The sequence below is a fragment of the Rhincodon typus genome, chromosome 7 (assembly GCF_021869965.1).
Source record: "Rhincodon typus isolate 14 chromosome 7, sRhiTyp1.1, whole genome shotgun sequence".
In the NCBI taxonomy this organism is placed as follows: Eukaryota; Metazoa; Chordata; class Chondrichthyes; order Orectolobiformes; family Rhincodontidae; genus Rhincodon; species Rhincodon typus.
Window position 1 is genome coordinate 61659820 of NC_063338.1, and position 19366 is coordinate 61679185.

At 39.2% G+C, this 19366-nt stretch overlaps 1 protein-coding gene across 1 annotated transcript in view; it reads left to right on the forward strand.

Annotated features, from left to right (window-relative positions):
- LOC109918857 (extended synaptotagmin-3-like) overlaps window positions 1–19366 on the forward strand; it is a 98552-nt gene that overhangs the window by 53768 nt on the left and 25418 nt on the right. Inside the window, exons 5-8 of the mRNA XM_048599227.1 lie at window positions 1318–1407; window positions 8023–8078; window positions 16242–16362; window positions 19020–19196. Of these exons, the coding sequence (XP_048455184.1) occupies window positions 1318–1407; window positions 8023–8078; window positions 16242–16362; window positions 19020–19196 (444 nt within the window). The remainder of the gene's footprint in view (window positions 1–1317; window positions 1408–8022; window positions 8079–16241; window positions 16363–19019; window positions 19197–19366) is intronic.

Consider the following 19366-nt stretch of genomic DNA (forward strand, 5'->3'; position numbering starts at 1 on the left):
ATGTGAAGCTAAGTGGGTTAGCCATGGGAAATGCAGGGTTACTGGGATAGGGTGGATCAAGGTGGGATGCTCTTCAGAGTCGGTAGGCTGAATGACCTGCTTCCATACTGTAGGGATTCTATGATCTATGAAATTACAGAATTATATAAAGGTTTTATTCCCCACAATGCTGTTTTAACGATGTATGAGTTGGTAATCTATCTTTATGCTCCTTTTTCTCTTCTTCTGTTTCCATTTTACCTTTCATATAAGGCCCAGTCATGAAAGGACAGAAACATAGTCTTCGTTCTCTTAATTCTATCTTATAAATAGCCTCTAGAGAATACAGCGAATGGCAATGGCTACTCATTATCCAACTCTTTGACTTTTGGAAATATCTATCTTGTACCATTGGTCTTGCACTAACTGACAGTAAATACCAGTGTCCTTTCACCTGCACTGCGTTAAAATCTGTAATGGTCTACCCAACTGCATCTTCACCACCAGGACTGAATGGTTTAAGGCATGGGTTACAATTACCTTTCTGAACGAAATTGATAAACAACAAATGCTGGCTTTGCTGGTGATTCTCGCACACCAAGGACAAATATTGCCAAAAATGTCTCTTTGCTCATTCTTCAAAGTCTTTTCTGTTGTTCCTATCTTTATGTAGTTTCACTGTGCAAAATTATAGCAACCCTCGCATTCTTGGTAAATTTGCACATTTCCTGACTTCTTATTTTAAATATGCAAAAATAGAGTAATAAATGTATTAACATTAATGTGAGTAACTTCAGGAATTGGATAACTGTTGGCATCCACTATAGGCAATTGCAAAATAATTATACTTCCTTGCACAATCTATGGTAGCTGTAAACTTGACTGATTTGAACCTGAAGAGCAACACGTTGTAATTACCTCAGAGATAGTAGGAACTGCTGATGCTGGAGAATCTGAGATAACAAGGTGTAGAGCTGGATGAACACAGCAGGCCAGGCAGCATCAGAGGAGCAGGAAAGCTGACGTTTCGGGTCTGGACCCTTCTTCAGAAAGGCCCTTCTGAAGAAGGGTCCAGACCCGAAACGTCAGCTTTCCTGCTCCTCTGATGCTGCTTGGCCTGCTGTGTTCATCCAGCTGTACACCTTGTTATCTCAGATTGAAATTACCATTCACATTGTGAAGTTCTTTTAATCTCATGTTCCAGTGCTATCATCTTTAAATGGTGATGTGATTTGTTTGCCTATCTCCATCAAAACTTTCTCATGTTGACAATTAGAAAGTGTTGTGGCCCTTAAAGCTGATATTTGGTAACGGTTATGGTGTGTGCTTATACTACAGCTGCATGGTACACTCCGAGTGATCCTGGAGCCATTATCTAGTCAGATGCCCCTGGTTGGAGCTGTGACTTTGTTCTTCATTCGCCGACCAGTGAGTTTGTTTTTGCATTTTATTGCATTGTTTCACATTTTAATTTTCTCTCAGCTCCAAGAACAAAGAACTCTTGCTCATTTAAATACTGTTATGAGGCTCAGATTTTCAATATATTGGGCTTAGAAACCTTAGGTTCTACCCCCGAACATGGCATTTCCTGTTTCAGTGGTGGTGGGGTGAGTTTCATGGTCTGTGGAGGAAATTGGCCTTTTTAAATCATCAGTAGACTCCTTCCAAATCAGATTTTGACATCTTTTTTCAGTGTGCAACTCAGTGTGCAGATTAGATTTTCCCAAGCCAGGGATGTAGCTACGGTACCTCCTTGGATCTGGTCCTGGAACATATTTGGACCAAGGTCAAGTGACCTTCAGGCGAGATCAGGTGCCCTCCAGAACTGTTAAGTAGGTATCAATGTGGGTAAAAAGTGTGTAAACCCATTACTTTAAAACTCCTTGGACTTGTTAATAGACTATGAAAACTACTTGTTAGAGGTGTCTGTCCTATCTATAAAGGTATTTAAAATGGCTGCCCTTTAATTCTTTAGAAACAAAAGTCTAGAGTTTTGTTTTTAGAAACTTGTGTTTGCTATTTCACTCACCTCTTGACATAAGGCTTATAGTACTGGATTAATACTACATGACTGATTTCACAATGATCCTTTACCGCAGTAGGGCACCTTTCATATCATCAAGTGGTTATTGAATCTTTACTGTGGAATCACGAATTCCATTGCTCCTACAACTGAATGAAATACTTATTGTTTTATGGCTTTATTTAGTTGAAGAATTATATTTTTAAAAAAATTCAAAGTGGATTTGCTGAAAGAAAGCGTTTATCCCAATATAAAGTTTGCAATTGATACATCGAACTGTATTTATTTCAACTCGATATGGGTCATGAGGTCTACCTATGGTGGATGGTAGGTGTAGAGTGAAAGAACAATGGGGTTGAGCATTTAGAATTATAGAATTCTTACAGTATGGAAGCAGACCATTCAGCTCTTCGGGTCCACACTGACCGTCTGAAGAGCATCCCACCCAGACCCAACCCCCTACCCAATCTCTGTACCCCGGCATTTCCTATGGCTGATTCACCTAGCCGGCATATCCCTAGACACTGGGAAATTTAGCATGGCCATATTTGGCATGGATGTATAAAGTATTATGGGAGGATAGATAAAGGTGCATAGAAACATATAAAATAGGAGCAGAACCTGTTCCACCTTTCAATGGCTTGGCGTTAGTCCAGAGAGGGCATAGGGGCATGCTTTAGTATGACGTTAATGGGGTGGTTAGTGGCGATTTATGTAGATGTTAGTAAGGGGTAAGGATTGGGGAGGAGGAGGTGGAGGATGTTTCATGTTTTATTCTTCATTTCTAAGTTTTGCCAGATCCCCAAGGCAGGCCTTTATACCAGCCTACACCTCGGCTTCTAATGCAGCCTGCCCTTGCAAACCCAAACCGGCAGCCATTTTTAAAAGTTCAGATATGTGCAGCTGGAAATTGTTCCATCTCTGTGCTCCTGGCATGGGAGTAAATAAATCTTGGTCTAAGAGAAATTGTTCATTTAATACAAGATTCTTATTTTATGGATGCAAATCGTGGGAGCCAAGCAGTAGCCTCGTTCGTTGAGATAAATACATCCCCTAATCTGTAGAAGGGATAGTCCTTAGGGACAAGTGTTGGAAAATGGGATTAGAATAGTTAGATGCTGGTTTTTGACTGGCACAGACTCAATAGGCCAAAGGGACTTTTACTGTGCTGTAGACCTCTACAATGTGCGGCATTATTTGTCCCAACCAAGTGCATAAGGAGTTTGCATTGAGCTCATAACAGTACAGGAGTCCTGGGTTGTTCTGAACCTGTTTAGCAAGGACCATTCTTGTCATGGGAGTTCAAAACATGTCATCAAATAGATGGGATTTACAGAAAGAACAGGTTATAACTCCTGCGTATCCCATTCCTCAATCCAGTGGACATTTGCTGGCAGACCTTTGCTCAGCAACATTGTTGCATATGAGCACGTGATGGAAGATGAGCTGTAGGGTAGATTAAACAGATCTTCACGGAGTGACAAGTGAGGTGCTGCAAAGATGGTTTCAACCAGCTGTGGGTTGTTGGTGGATGTGAGGAGGACTGATGTTTGACAGGAAGCCAACAGAGAGGAGTTGAGCAGAGAACTCCAGTTATGCTGCACAGTATTATGTTCAGTTGAAAGTCAACAAGGTGTACGTGCAAGCATGTGTGTTGATCTTTGCCAAGTTGGTGCATGGTACCCTGCTCTGAAGTATGCTACGCAAGTGTTGAGGTTGAAAGTGTTGTGGCAGCAGCATCCCATGTGGATCCAACAAGTTTTTAGTCAGTTGTTTCTGGTCTTCATCCTTTGCTTCCTTTAGAAGGTCATGGATCAACAAAGTCCTGTCTAGAGTTACTCCCGAGTATTTTGTGTTGGGGTCATGATTTACTCCCTAACCATCCATGTAAATGTGCATTTCTTTTGGCATTTGCATTATGGAGGTGGAATACACTGGTTGTGGATTTTCAGGGATTCAGTGTGAGATTCTATATGCACGATAGTCCATCAAGTTTATAACCTCATTGTTAAGGATCTTGTCCAGGGTGTCGAAGGATGTAGATTTGAGGGCACAACTGATGTCATCAGCACAGATCAAATTACTGCATGTGGCTGATGGCATCTCGTTTGTTTACATGTTTGACAGTGCTTGCTGGCACTGAGGTCTGAGGTAGTCTATTGGCCTGCCTTTTCCAAGCATTTCTCCTTTGCCTAAGATGGATTCCAAATGTGGAGGGAGTGCTTTAAACCAAGATCATCTGTGGCATCTCTTGCAGAAGAATAACATCTTTGTCTCCCAAAAAAGAAGATAACCAAGTAAGAAAACAAGTGGGGGATTCAGCAACCATAATACTATTTGAACATCAAGGGAAGATGGTTAGATTCCATTGTGGGAAATAGTCATTGTCTGGCATTGAGTGACATATCTTGTGGTCTTAAGTAACAATCTATAGGAACAAAATTAGGCCATTTGACCCATCGAGTCTGCTCCAATCATTCAATGATGACTGATACTCTCAACCCCATTCTCCTGCCTTCTCCCTGTAACCCTTGATCCCCGTACTAATCAAGAACCTATTTATCTCTGTCTTAAACACACTCAATGACTTGGCCTCCACAACCTTTTGTGGCAGTGAGATCCACAGATTCACCACCCTCTGACTGAAAAAATTCCTCCTCCTCCTCTCACTTTGCCATTTATCAGCCCAAGCCTGAATGTTGTTCATATCTTGCCACTTGCAAGCAAATTTGATATTTAAAGGGACATTGTGCTTCAGGCATATTTCGTACTAATTTTCCAAAAGTGCCTGTCTTTTTTTGCTGGAAACTATCCAATCTTCCTCTTGGCACCTTTTCTAAATATTCATGACAGACCCAATAATATTGGCCTTTCCATAGAGAGCTCATCTGTTGGGAATTGAGAGGGGAGGGGCATAGGAAATCATACAATACACCAACAGCCAAGTTGGCCATTTTGTGCAGCATAACCATGTGACTCATTGCCTTTCCAAAGCGTGTGTACTTCAGGGCATCAAGTCAACAAATATTAAGACTTTTTAGTTGATGTTACTATTGTCAGACCCAGTAAAGGAGCACACAGTTAGAAGTTCCACAAAGGACATGAGGCCTGTCAAAGGTTATATTCTAGACCAGATAATTCTTCAGTAGCTTATCAGGGCAGTGTGCTAGACTGAACTAGCTTCAGCTGCTTCATCAATTATCTGCACTTCATTGTAGTTGGGAATGTTTGCCTTCAAAATTTAGAAAAAAATTGCAACGGTGATGTTGGTGGGTTGGGGGTGGGGGCAGGAATTTTGCATGTCTTAGCAAAGTAAACCCTTAAAAAGAGCCAAATATTTTCATTTCTTTAGAAGTATCCGCAATCTCAAACAAAATAACTAATTTTACATGGAAAATGGTGAATGCCAACTTAATTACCTGACAACAAATTTAATTTTAAAAAGATTCCCGCTTATCCTCCTGTGTTTTCATCATCTGACATCACATATTGCATTTTGCAATATTTTTTTATCCCAATTTGTGTCCCTTTCTGCATTTCTCAATACACTAGCCTTGGCTTTCATACATCTGACCCATTCTTTGATCTACAGTTGCAGTCCTGGTGTCCGTTGCTGCAACTTCCTCCTAAAATCCCATCCGGCTCTGTTTATTTTTTCTCTCTTCACCTTTCAAAAACTACCTTGCAATCCATCTCTTTGATCAGATTTTCATTCTCCTTTCCATCTCTCACCAAATTGTTTGGCAGCTTGCCCTTTTCATTTTTCCTTCTGTAAAACACTGTCCAGTGTTTTTCTGCTGAAGTTACGTAAGTGTAGGATATTTTTATTGATTCCCTAGTCTACGAAATTAAGTGATTGTTATTGAAATAACTCCACAGAGGCTGGTATCCTGTCACCAAGTCGCTCTTTATTTACACGTGCATAGTACTTGACACCGATCTGGCTTCCTCAGAGCCAGCTCTGAATGGACACGACCTCTGGTGTTCCTGTTCATATCTGCCAGCCAAGCCTGCCTGTTTGAACCAGGTTAACAGTCCTGATCAGAGAACTCATTCTATTAAGTCTACGTGGCTGACCTCATTACAATCACTACAATTGTTGCTTATAATAATGAGTTTTCATTCCAGTTGCAGTTGTAATTTTGCCTCCAGTTATTTCCAACAGCAGTTACTGCTTTGAAGTGGATCTTGACCTCATTTCTGCAGATATGCACATTTTGTGGCAGTTTATCTAATCAAATGTTTGGACTGTAAGGAGTTTATAAAGGATCACAAGATAGCGAGAGGAAAGTTCTTTAATAACTGAGAAAGGAGAATGGGGAAGGGGTCATCAAAGGGAACAGTTTAAGTGAGTAAGTTCTGTTGTCCTGAGTCTTGATGTCATAGAGTCACTTCACCTAACAAAGGAGCAGTGCTGTGAAAGCTTGTGATTTCAAATAAACCTGTTGGACCATAACCTGGCGTTGTGTGACTTCTGACCTGGTCCACCCCAATCCAACGCCGGCACCTCCACATCATGGTTACCATAGAGTCATAGAGTTGTACAGCAGGGAAACAGACCCTTTGGTCCAACTCGTCCATGCTGACCAGATATCCTAAATAAATCTAGTCCCATTTGCCAGAATTTGGCCCATATCCCTCTAAACCTTTCCTACGCGTAGACCCATCCAGATGCCTTTTAAATGTTATAATTGTACCAGCCTCCACAATTTCCTCTGGCAGCTCTTTCCATACACACACCACTCTCTGCATGAAAAAATTACCCCTTAGGTCCCTTTGAAATCTTTCCCCTCTCTTGTTAAACCTATGCCCTCTAGTTTGGACTCCCCCACTCTGGGGGGGAAAAAGACCTTGTATATTTGCCCTATCCATGCCCCTCATGATTTTATAAACCTCTATATGCTCAATCCTCAGCCTCCGACTCTCTGGAGAAAATAGCCCCAGTCTATTCAGCCTCTCCCTATAGCTCAGACCATCCAACCCTGGCAACATCCTTGTGAATCTTTTCTCAACCCTTTCAAGTTTCACAACATAATTCCTGTAGCAGTGACGCCTTGATTGCTCATGTTGTATGAATTTGTGGTCTAATGAAGGCAACCTACTCCTTCCTGTCAATATTGTCTTTGAGATTGGGAGGGGGAGAAAGCCAAACTGTGGGAGAAGGTGAAATGGTCTTGGAGAGTTCCTTCTAAACTTTGCAACAGGGTTCTATATTTGAGGCAACCTTTATGGCAGCCTATGAACAACTAAATTTGCTGATAATTGGATAGCTTGATAGCTTGATATCAAGCAGGTGAATTAGCTCCTAGGCTTTGGTCTGTTCCATGCCTGATTTGCATCTGAATGCAAAATCACTGAAAGAGCTTGACTACGTGGAAATCAACCTAGAATAAGCTATCCATGAAGTCCTTCAGAACCTACTGACTATGCAATCCAGATCCCTCAAATCTTGCTGATCTCCACAGATGCTTTGAGTGATGCTGGTTTTGATGACAAAAAGGAGGAAGCACAATCTCTGAACTGAAACCAGCATCACCAACAAAGGTCTGGTGAGTGATCTGACATTTAAAGCGTCCAAGGCTTCTACCTCTCACCAAAAGCGATGGACTATGTTCAAAAATTCTCTCCATGCAAGAACAGTACATGTCTTTTGTAAATAGGAAGTCAAGGACAGATCAGCATGGGATTATAGCCACACAACATCATCAACTCTTCACACGGTGAATGAATGTGGCCTACAAAACTTTGCTCCAAGCTTCAAGCTAATCCACTTAACACGGACCACTGTGACTTGTCTGGCTAACTAGATCTTTGGTGTTTTGTAGTTTTATGTCCTATACGAGAAACAAACTGCTTTCCATAACAACCTTAAAAAGTGCACCATCATCTTTCAGGAAAATATTATTTTTCTAGCCTAAAAATGTTTGAAGTGTAAGTTGAGTATCATTGTACAGAAGAAGTTCCCTTCAATAAATCTATTGCTTGCTTTGCTGCTTCTGATGTTTTTAATTTTTCATCAGGTTCTGGAAATCAATTGGACAGGGCTGACCAACCTACTGGATATTCCTGGTTTCAGGTTAGTATTTCACATTGTCTAACTTTTACACAGATTTGGAAGTGAAAGTTGATTTAGCTATTGACATTACAATGAAATAAAAGAATAATGAATAATTGAGTAAGGCTAGGAATATCTTCAACTGTTCACTAACTTTATCCAAGTGTGTGTGTGTGTGTGTGTGTGTGTGTGTGTGTGTAAAATGTAGCTGCATCCTCGATTTTACTGAAGTTTTTGAATGTAGGAAAATATGTCTTGTATTTAGATGCATGAGCCTACTTCAAAAAGTCAATCAACTGTATTAGACCTTGTCCTAACCAAGGGACTGGTAAAGCAGGGAATTTTCTCAATAACTCAACAGCAAAACTTAGAAGTAATTCCAAAGTATCAATTAGTTTGTTAGATAGTTTTAAAACTATCTCGCAATGCTCTCAATTTTATAATCTATGCAAGATTGGCTTGATGTATCAACACTAACTGAATTGCATTCTTTGTAATGTCCTCCTGTATTCTTGTTCTATATAATTTGTAAAGTGGGGCAAAATGTTGCAAGTATTAAGACTGTTTCATGTCACTTCCAGGAATTGTGAAGTTTGTTCACTGGGCAAATTAAAATTAAGCAACTTTCCAATTCTTTGACAATAAAAATTAATGACAGATGAGGCTTTAGTTGAGACAAGTATGACACTTCTGGATTAAATCAAAGCCACATTATTTAAGATGTGGGATTCAATATGTAGTGTGTACAGTAAATTTGTATTCTATGTAATCTTTACAAACTTGTTTATGATTTAGCTATACATGGTACATAAAGAAAATATTCCCTCAGGTTAGTATTTCAGTATATTTAATTAATCACTGTGGGAGGCATCCTATCCTGATGAGTTTGGTATGTAGTAGTGAATTCTTAATCTCACATGTTCATCCAAACACTTGCAGTGTCTTATTGCTTTTCCTATTTTAATTAAATCCATTTAAGTTTGGTACTTTTATTGTGTTTTTATTTCTGATGGGATGGTAAAAGTACTTATTTCAAGTATTAGTTAATACTTTGACCCAGATTTGTCATCTTCAAGGCAAGCAGCAGAAGTTTGGAAAATTCCTAGCTTTGTGAATCCACCTCAGAAGAAAGTGATAGCAAAGTCACGATCTGGATTGCCAGGAACACGTGTCAGGTTCAGGTTGTAGTCAGGCTAGTCAACCCAGGAAAGCAGTAAAAGCATCCATGGAACCTGTCAGGTGCTAAGGCAAACTGTTTAAAATATATGCCTCAGCCTCATGGGACTCTGGCCCTTATAACCCCTTACCACCCAAAAAGTGTCCATGCCCCATCCAAGAAACCTCATATCTGTGAACCCACTTTGCATGCTCTGTATCCTAGATTAAGCCCCTTTACCTACCCCTATAGTCCCTAATGTTCCCCAAGTCAAGCTGTGGCATTTCCCCGCCCATTGTCTCTTATTTACTGGAAAGAAACGATGAACTTTCTGGTGAAAGTGACTTTAATAAAAGTGTCAACATAATTAGCTAAAGTACAGATACAAAGATTAAAGGTAAGTGAGGGTAAAAGTTTATGTATGTAGATGAGAATGAGATCCATCTCTTCTACCGTTGCAGACCTAGCTTGCTTTAACACTCTGTCTCCTAAGAGTAGATTTGAAAGCTTGAAGTCAGATTCAGCTTCTGTAGTCAAATAGTTAGAGCTTGTTCACACTGGTGAGCTGAAGAGAGCATATCCTGGGAGTGATTGAAAGTTCCTATTGCAGATTGCGGCTCAAGGTAACCTAGTTCAGTATAGCAGTATGTTATTCCTCCTTCTGGCTCCCTGTTGAAAATCAGAGACTGCTTTGGAATGTTTTGTTCTTGGCGTTCCAATGATTCCTGCATTTTCTGAATGCAGTGTTTATTCAGTTAGATTTCTGTACAGTGCAAAACTTAAAATGGCCACTATTTCAAAACTATTGAATTATGCTTCGATATTTAGGGTTGAGATAGTCTAGGTCTTGAGCACAGGCCAATTGTCTGTTAGTCAAGATAATTAACTTTGTGACTGTCTCCACAATTTACTTGATGTCTCTCATTATGTCAAGTTTTGCTGAGTTAAGAGCTATTTGCACTTCCAGAGAGACATTGTCAAGATGTTCCTGCTTACTTGTGGGAATGTTCATTGAATTTCAGAAGTTCCATTGTGATTTCTTCTTGATAGCTATAGTTTTGTTTTAGTACAAATTAAATCAACATAGGGTATTTATGGAAGTCACATTGGAAGGTTCCTTGTGTCTATTTTAAAGACCGATTAGCTTTCTTTACAAAATGTGATTTTATACCTATGCATTTGTGACAAGTACAATTAATAAAAACTCCTATTGGTGAATAATTCATTTTGAAGGCATGGGCAGTTCTGTGAGCACTGCCAGCTACCACAGTGTCTTTTAACCAGCTGCAAAAGATTTAGGTAACTCAAATATAGTGTTAGCTAATATGTGTTGACAAACCAAAGCAGCAAAGCAGAAACTCTGTCCTGTAGTTACCCAGTCATTGACAATTGGGTTGGCTATTTAATGCTATGATCTTCATGGCTTTGGGATTAGATTGGGATTATATTCATTGGAATTCAGAAGATTGATGGGGGAATCTTATAGAAACATATAAAATTATGAAGGGAATAGATAAGATAGAAGTCGAGAGGATGTTTCCACTGGCAGGTGAAGCCAGGACAAGAGGGCATAGCCTCAAGATTAGAGGGAGCAGATTTAGGACTGAACTGAGAAGGAATTTCTTCGCCCAGAGGGTTGTTAATCTATGGAATTCCTTGCCCAGTGAAGTAGTTGACGCTACTTCAGTAAATGTTTTTTAAAAAAAAGGTAGATTTTTTTTTGAACAATAAAGGAATTAAGGGATACGGTGAGAATGCGGGTAAGTGGATCTGAGTCCACGAAAAGATCAGCCATGATCTTATTGAATGGCGGAGCAGGCTCGAAGGGCCAGACGGCCTACTTCTGCTCCTAGTTCTTATGTTCTTTTCTATGATAATTCTACGATCTTACTGTGTGCTTTGTTTCTTCCTTTCTTATTACTCCACTCCTACTTACTCCAATAAGTTGCTTGACACTAAACAAACATATAACGGGGTTATTAGAATATACAAAGTGCTCTACAGAGTGCTGTGAAATTTGAAACCCATGCTATTAAAGTAAAACAGATGCAATGGTTTGCTAATAAAGTACGCATTAAGTAAATTTGCACTTTCAGCAATATTCTACAGAGACACCACTGTTCACAGTTTAATTTTGTATAAACACTATCATAACATTAATGTAACAGGGTGCTTTTTTGTAATTCCACAATGTACCGCAAGTCAATAACTGAGATGATATGTATTGAAGGTTTAATGTTTAGCTGTCCTTGTAACTTGAGTTAGATGAACTGTAATCCATTTGAAATATATACTTCAATCAGCAGCAGACAGCTTGTATTTCAGTGAGAAATGTTGTCCTAATACAAGGAAGTTATTTAACTGATCAATTACAGACTTTGAAAAGCAAAGATTATTTGAATTACAAGCGTTAAAAAGGCAATTATTATAACCTTAGTGTTTTTATGTTTGCTTTCTTTAACTGTGCTGTGCAAGTAAGAGAAAGCTGTAAAAATAATAAAGACAAAAATAGTGCCAGACTATTTGTACAGTACTATCTCACTTCAGGTTATGTGATGTTAATTTTAAAAACTGATTTCAGCCACTACTATCCTGTTGGCCAAGAGGCAAGTGACTTCTTTTTCCTTCATAACTGAGTCTAAAGACTCTTAATTTGCATTTGTTTCAACCCTTAATGTTTTATTAGCCAACAAAAGTTTACATTTATGACTTTAGTAGAAGTGCACAGGTATTAATGTGGGAGATTTGGTGGCAATGTAGAGTAGCAAATAACCACTCGCCATTTGGCCCATCTTGGCTATACCAACCCTATTTTCTTGCCATTTTTCCATGTGGTTTTACTATGTACCTGATTTAATTATTTTTCATTCTGTCTTATTATTGTGATTGATATCAATAGCACTTGTGATTATGCATTTCACTTTATAATATCCAGTTGTATGAATGAAGTACTTCAAATGCCCCATCTATACTTGTGGGAATCTTAAATTCATTTCCACTTGTTATTAAGTGAACAACGAGTAGAAGTTATTTTGACTTTTAACTTTCTCCACCTCCTGAGATTTTGAACACATCTAATTGTTAGATTTAACAAAGTGTGGAGCTGGAGGAACAAAAGCAGGCAGCGTCAGGGGAACAGGAAAGCTGATGTTTCGATTGTTAGATTTTGCCTTTTTAATGTTTACTTTTCCACTTTTGTGCAATCCACGTGTTCTAAGTTTCTCATCAAACTATGTTTTCTCAATCTGGTGTCATGTACTTTTCCTGGTGATAAAGTAGCGACCAATATACTTATATGCCATTATATTAACTATGAGCCAGTTCTGTATCTTTGCCAATATATTACCTCAACACAGTGGGCTCTTATCTTATGACTTAAACTTTTGGTGAACCTTGGTGAACACCTTCTGGAAGTCCAAATATAGTACATCATCTGGTTCCACTCTATCCAGTCTGGTTGAAACTTCCTCAAAAAAACTCTATTAGATTAGTCAAACACAATTTCCCTTTCATGAAGCCATTCTGACTCTGCTTGGTCAGGTTATAATTTTCCAAATGATCTGCTATTACTTCCTAATAATTGATCCCAATACTGTTCCAACAAAAGATGTTAAGCTTATGGTTACTTTTTGCTTCCTTCCCTTTTTGAATGGGGGTGTCACCTTAGCAGTTTTCTAATCCTCTGGTACTTCTTCAGAATCCAGTGGTTTTTGGAAAATTATAACATGAATATTTTAGTCACCCATAATTATTGCTCTATACATGCTCCTTTTGGTTTATTTATAGCCTTTCCCACAGAGTGGCTATTGTTTGGGGGTCTACACACGAATCCTACCAATGTCTCCTTTCTCTTCCGGTTTTGTTTTTTAACCTCTGCCCAAATGGACTCTACATCATTTAATCCCAAATCACTCTCAACTATCTTCATTTCACTTTATGTTAACAGTACTACCCCACCACCATTTCCATCTCTCTATGCCTCCTGTATACTAAATTCCCAGTTTTGATCTCCTTGTAACCATGTTTCTGTAATGGCTATGAGAACATATTCGTTTATCTGGATTTGCACTGTCTGTTCATCTCCCTTATTCCAAATGCTTCGTGCATTAAGATACAAAGCCTTTAAGTTTGTTCTGCTGGTGAAGTTCCTTGGTACAATATGACATTCACACATTCTGTCCTTCCTTTTATTTTCAGGTAACAATCAGCCCCATCACTAACCAGCAATCCTGCCTTCTCCTTTTACCTTTGATTTTATAATTATCCATGCAACTGAACCCTGCCCCCACTAGTTAGATTAAAGCCCTGTCTGCAGTCTAGTTCTGTGATTCACCAGGAATCTGACCCCAGTGTGATTCATGTGGAGCCTGTCCAATCAGAACTGCTTCCTCCTATCCCAGTATTGGTGCCAACATCCCATGAATTTAGGGCGGCACGGTGGCTCAGTGGTTAGCACTGCTGCCTCACAGCGCCAGGGACCCGGGTTTGATTCCAGCCTCAGGCGACGGTCTGTGTGGAGTTTACACATTCTCCCTGTGTCTGCGTGGGTGTGCTCCGGTTTCCTCCCACAGTCCAAAAATGTGCAGGATAGGTGGATTGGCCATGCTAAATTGCCCATAGTGTCCAGGGATGTTTAGGTTAGATGTGGGAAATTAGAGTGGGATGCTCTTTGGAAGGGCAGTGTGGACTTGTTAGGCTGAATGGCCTGTTTCTACACTGTAGGGGTTCTTTGATCTATGAGTCTATGATCTATGAATTCAAACGTGTTTCTCCCATATCTGTGCTCGAGCTGTGCAATTACCTCTTTAATCTTGTGCCACTTAGCTCTTGGCTCAAATAGTAATCCGGAGTGCTCACTAAGCTCACTCATTATTTAGTTTTTAGTAGTGTACATTGCTTAAACTTTAAAGTAGGGATTTGAATTTACCTCAGATTGATGTGATGAAGGCTTACTCCATCTGTTTGCTATTGAAAGTCATGGAAACGATTTGAAGCAGTTTCAATACACAGTGCAAAACTTTTTATTGCTTGGTACTAATTGACAGCACCACTAGGCAAGGCCAAAATATTTGTTATAAGAAATTGAAAATGTACATTACAGTAAGTGATGCTCTTCTGAAGTTGAAGTGAATCTATTGTGTTGTTTTGAAGTTGAGGTCGCACATGCTATACTGATTCTTCGGTGAGAAATACTGCCATCTTCTGAATAAAATGAAAAATGTTCAGATTCCGAAGTGAGAATATCTGTTGATGGAATAATTAAACAATAATTAGAATTTAATGATGTTTTACAAGTATGGTTTTTGTATCCTTCTCAAAAATGCAATAAAACAGTTTTCATACAAATAGCACTGCCAACATACTGCTATCAAGTAATTAATCATACTCATTTGAGATGAAGAATTATAATTTTTAATTTTACATCCAATTAAAAGCACAGACAAAAGTCAAATATTCTATTGTGGTTTTGAGGAAGAGCAAGGAAGATCTTATCAGTTTCCTGGTTGATATTTATCCCTTAGCCAACACCATTCTTTTGTCTTAAAAAGAAAATAATTATTTGGTCATTATGATGTTGCTGTTTGCACTATGGACAAATTGGCTGCTATGTTTCCTACAACAATAACTAAACTTTAAAAACTTACTTTATTTGTAAAATGTTTTGGAATATCTTGAGATCAAACGAGCACATTGTTGTTTAATCAAATGTTCACACCGTGTATTGCTGAGAAAAAGACAACTTGTTTGAAGCTTTTCACCTCGCACTTATACTTGACAAAACTGACTTGTAGTTATTGTTGACACAGTTTCAGAATGTCTTTTTTATTGCAATACTCAATTTCTGTACTGAAAGCAATTATTCACGGAGAAGTATATTTACATGGAAAGTGAACATTACGAAATAGGAGACTGATTAACATGTAGCATGCATATGTTTAATAATTGAGCCAGAACGTGCCAGCACAGGGCATTTTGTCACAGGCGCCGTGAGTTGAATCTTTTCTGCATACTTCAGCAGCATTTATTTTTGTGCTGCAAATTGCTGAATTGATGAAGCTGCGGTTTATCTAGTGAAGCATCTGGGGACTTTGGTGATCAACAAGAAGTATAGTCTATATCCTTAACCGATTAATTGTAAAGAAGGTAAATGGAAAAGAAAGACCGAGAAGGAAGTGGTAAAATTAGAGTCAAATTTAGATACAGCAAGAGAAACTGAAAGGAAGGTGAATTGAGGGAGAGAAGTTGAAAAGCCGCTTAAGGTTGTATTAATCTTTCAAGGCAGTTGATCATCCCATTAACAGGAAGTAGCTATAAATAGCTGCCTGAACTTGTAATGAGTTTAATTTGTATTTGTGGAGTAAATCAAGCCTTTTCATGACCATTTTGGGGAGAGCAACTGACAGGTCTTGTTTTTTGCAAGGCCAATAGCATCACAATTTCTGGTAAGGGAAATATATGCCAAGGGTTGCGAATCACATTTTGGTGCAAAATTTGTGTCAGAGTGAAGAAACCATTTACTTGTGAATGTTTGTCTTCTTTTAAATATTACTGGACCAGTTTATGATTATTCATAATACTCCATCTTCCATCATAATAATCTGTGCAAGCAGGCACAATCAGAAGTAGTGATACAGCACTGGGAGAGAAGTCATTATGGATGATGCTCTGGGTGCAGTTTGACTAAAAAGTAATGAGAGTACAAGTGAGAGCAGACCATCTGTCTGAACATCCGGAGGGGCATTGGAGAGGATGTCGTCAATAATGTCGAAGACTGCATGCAGGTCGAGGAGGACAGTGCTCAATTTCAGATGTCATTTTTGAATTTGTTATGCATATTTTTCAATACTGCAGCAGGAATGGAAACCTGATTAGAGGGATTCAAGCATGGTGTTCTGGGATAGGTTTGAGAGTTGACAAAATGTAAAAGGAGGCTCACTGGTTCTTGTGATGAGAATACTAAAATAGTACACTGTTCACATTGATTTTGCTCTTTTGTCATTTCTAAAAGATGTTTTTCTTCATTTCAGTGAATTGTCAGATACAAAGATTCTTGACACTATTGCTTCCTACATGGTCTTGCCTAATAGATTCGCCTGCCCACTAATTAATGGTGTCAATGTTTCTCAGCTACGGTTTCCTTTACCACATGTAAGTAACTGGTATTGATAATTGGTTGTTGACCTGCATTTGAGTGTGGTCGCACAATGCAAATCAAGAAAATTTGTTTAGATCCCCATGGAGACTGATGACGTTTAAAAAGAAATTTGAACATCCAGTTATTAGCTGAAAACGGCAACATAACAAGAGTTCACTTTTTATGATTTTTACAGTAACCAATGACTAAAAACATTTAACTAAACCCAAATTCCTTTTTATTTTTGCATTGTTCTTTCAGACCATTGCCATGTTGAAATTGTTTTAAAATTGGTTTCACTATAAAGTAAGTTTCTTAGTCAGTTAAAAGATGTTTTCTTAAGCTCAGGCCTGCATTATTCATTTCATGTCATGCTGTTTGTCAGGTACTGAGCTTTTCTATGACCTATTCAGTGCAATTTGATCACAGCATCCAGCACATTAGCTACTTCAGAGTGAACAACTCCCTTCTCCATATGTGCATCCTTGCTCCATCTTTAATCCTCTCTTGGGATTTCACATTGATATGTCATCTTCACACATTTCTGGATTTGTTGAATGTGGTCCTTATTGGGTGTCATCTTGAAAGCATTTGTCACTCATGCTCTTCTGCTGTTAGCATGGAAGGTCCAAGACACATTTCTTGTATTACCTTCTTCATTGATACATTCCTATATCCCAACATTAGTGTTCCTTCTGCTACACGTGACTTCTTCAAGTTTGGTGTTCTCTCTGCCCTTTCACACACTTTGCTTTGTAAAAGATTTATCAAGACCATGAGGATAACAGGTTTAACCTGCCAATCACCTCCTTCATCTGAGCTTTCACTGCCTTCAAAAAAATGCACCATTCGATAAGAGACAACTTCATTTTTTAACCAAATAAAGTTGTAATTTTCATGCCACATGCTCCACCCAATAAGCCTTCTTGACTTTCAGATATCTTCTCCAAAAATCAAGGTGCTAAGAGTATTCAATGCTGTGATGATGGGACTTCCAGAACTTTGACACAGCAATACTGAAGCAGTGGTGATATATTTACAAGTCAAGATGGTGTGTGTGATTCGGATGGGAACTTGTAGGTGATGATATTCCTATTATCTGACCTTCTAGATAATACTGGTTGTGGTTTTCAAAAGTAATGTCAAATGTGTCTGGGGGTATTTTTGCAGTATATTATGTAGATGTTACACACACCTGCTACTGAGTGTTAGTGATGGAGTAACTGAATGTTTGTGGATATGATGCTAATAAAATGGCTGTTTTGTCCTGGCTAGTGTCAAGCTTCTTGAGTGTTTTGGAACTGCACTCATCCAGGCAAGAGGGCAATATTCATCGCATTCCTGACCTGTGCCTATTAGTTGGTGGACAAACTTCAGGATTCAGGAGGAGAATAATAGTTAGATTCTCCCTTTATGGAGATGGTCATTGCCTGTCATTTGTGTGGCATGGATATTGCTTGTCACTTTTCAGCCCAAGCCTGGATATTGCCCATGTCTTGCTGTATTTGGGCATGGACTGCCTCAATATCTGAGGACTTGTGAATGGTGCTGAACATTGTGCAATCATCTGCGGACATTCCCACTTCTGACCTTATAGAGGATGGAAGGTCATAGAAAACAGCTGAAGGTGGTTGGGTGTAAGACATTACCCTGAGGAGCTCCTACAGAGAGGCCATGTAGATGAGATGATTGACCTCCATCAACCACAACTATTTTCCTTTGTGTCAGGTATGACTCTGACCAGTGGAGAGATTTCCCCCTATTTTCATTGACATCGGTTTTGCCAAGGCTCTTTCATGTCTAGGGCTGTCACGTTTGCCTCACCTCTGGAATTCAGGTGTTTTGTCCATGTTTGAAACAAAGCTGTAATGAGATCAGGAGCTGAGTGGCCCTGGTGGAACCCAACCTGGGTGTCACTGAGCAGGTTACTGGTGAACAGGTGCTGCTTGATAGCACTGACAACATTTTCCATCTTTTTACTAATGATTGAGAGTAGACTGAAGGGTAGTAATTGGCTGGGTTGAAATTTGTTGTGCTTTTTGTGGGCAGGACATACCTTGGGCAATTTTCTACATTGGTGGGTAGATGCCAGTATTGTAGCTGTACTGGAACAGTTTGGCTAGTGGAGCAGCAAGTTCTGGAGCACAAGTCTGCAGTGCTATTGATGGAATGTGATCAGGGCCCCATAGTCTTTGCAGTGTCCAGTGCCTCCAACCATTTGTTGATATACCCCTCTGACCCAACCTGAACTCACAAACCTCAAAGTGCTTGTCTACCCACATGGTGTGGACCTCCTGCTGCCAGTGACAAAATAAGGCCCTTGAATGACCATTAATTGACCTACAAAGGACATCGATCAACCCAAGATTGGATGAGCTGCCTATCTGTCCATCCTTGTAAAATTTCAGATAGGTCAAAGGTAGGTGGTATGGTAGGAGGCCATGCACTGGATTTGAGTCTCCCAAACACACCACCTGGGGAGTATAAATTCTAGTTCATGGTATTTGGGTGTAAATGGCAGGCCAACGCTCAATTTCTGGCAGTATCAGGGATAGAACAAAAACAAATTTGAGGATGTTAATACTATGGAACAATTCTTGCAGTAGCAGAAAAATAATCTGCATCTGAATAATATTTTATGTAGTGATGTTGGCAATTCCTTATTTTGCAGGGTGTGGTGAGAATTTATCTGAACAAAGCTGCAGATTTAATAAGCAAAGACACATTCCTTATGGGCATGGTACAAGGGAAATCTGATCCCTATGCTCTTATTCGAGTCGGCACACAGACATTTCGCAGCAAAACAATTAAAGTAAACTTAAATCCTGAATGGTATGAAATCTACGAGGTAAGATCATTTAGACTTCAGAACCTTTCCTCTCTGCATGCACTTCTCCCCTTAGCCCCACCTCCGAGAACTTGGCATTTTTGATCAGTTATTTCTACATTGATGCCAGAATAGGAAAATTTTAGTTGTTCTTGAGAGAGAGTGAATGGCTTATAAAGCTTTTGCTGTTT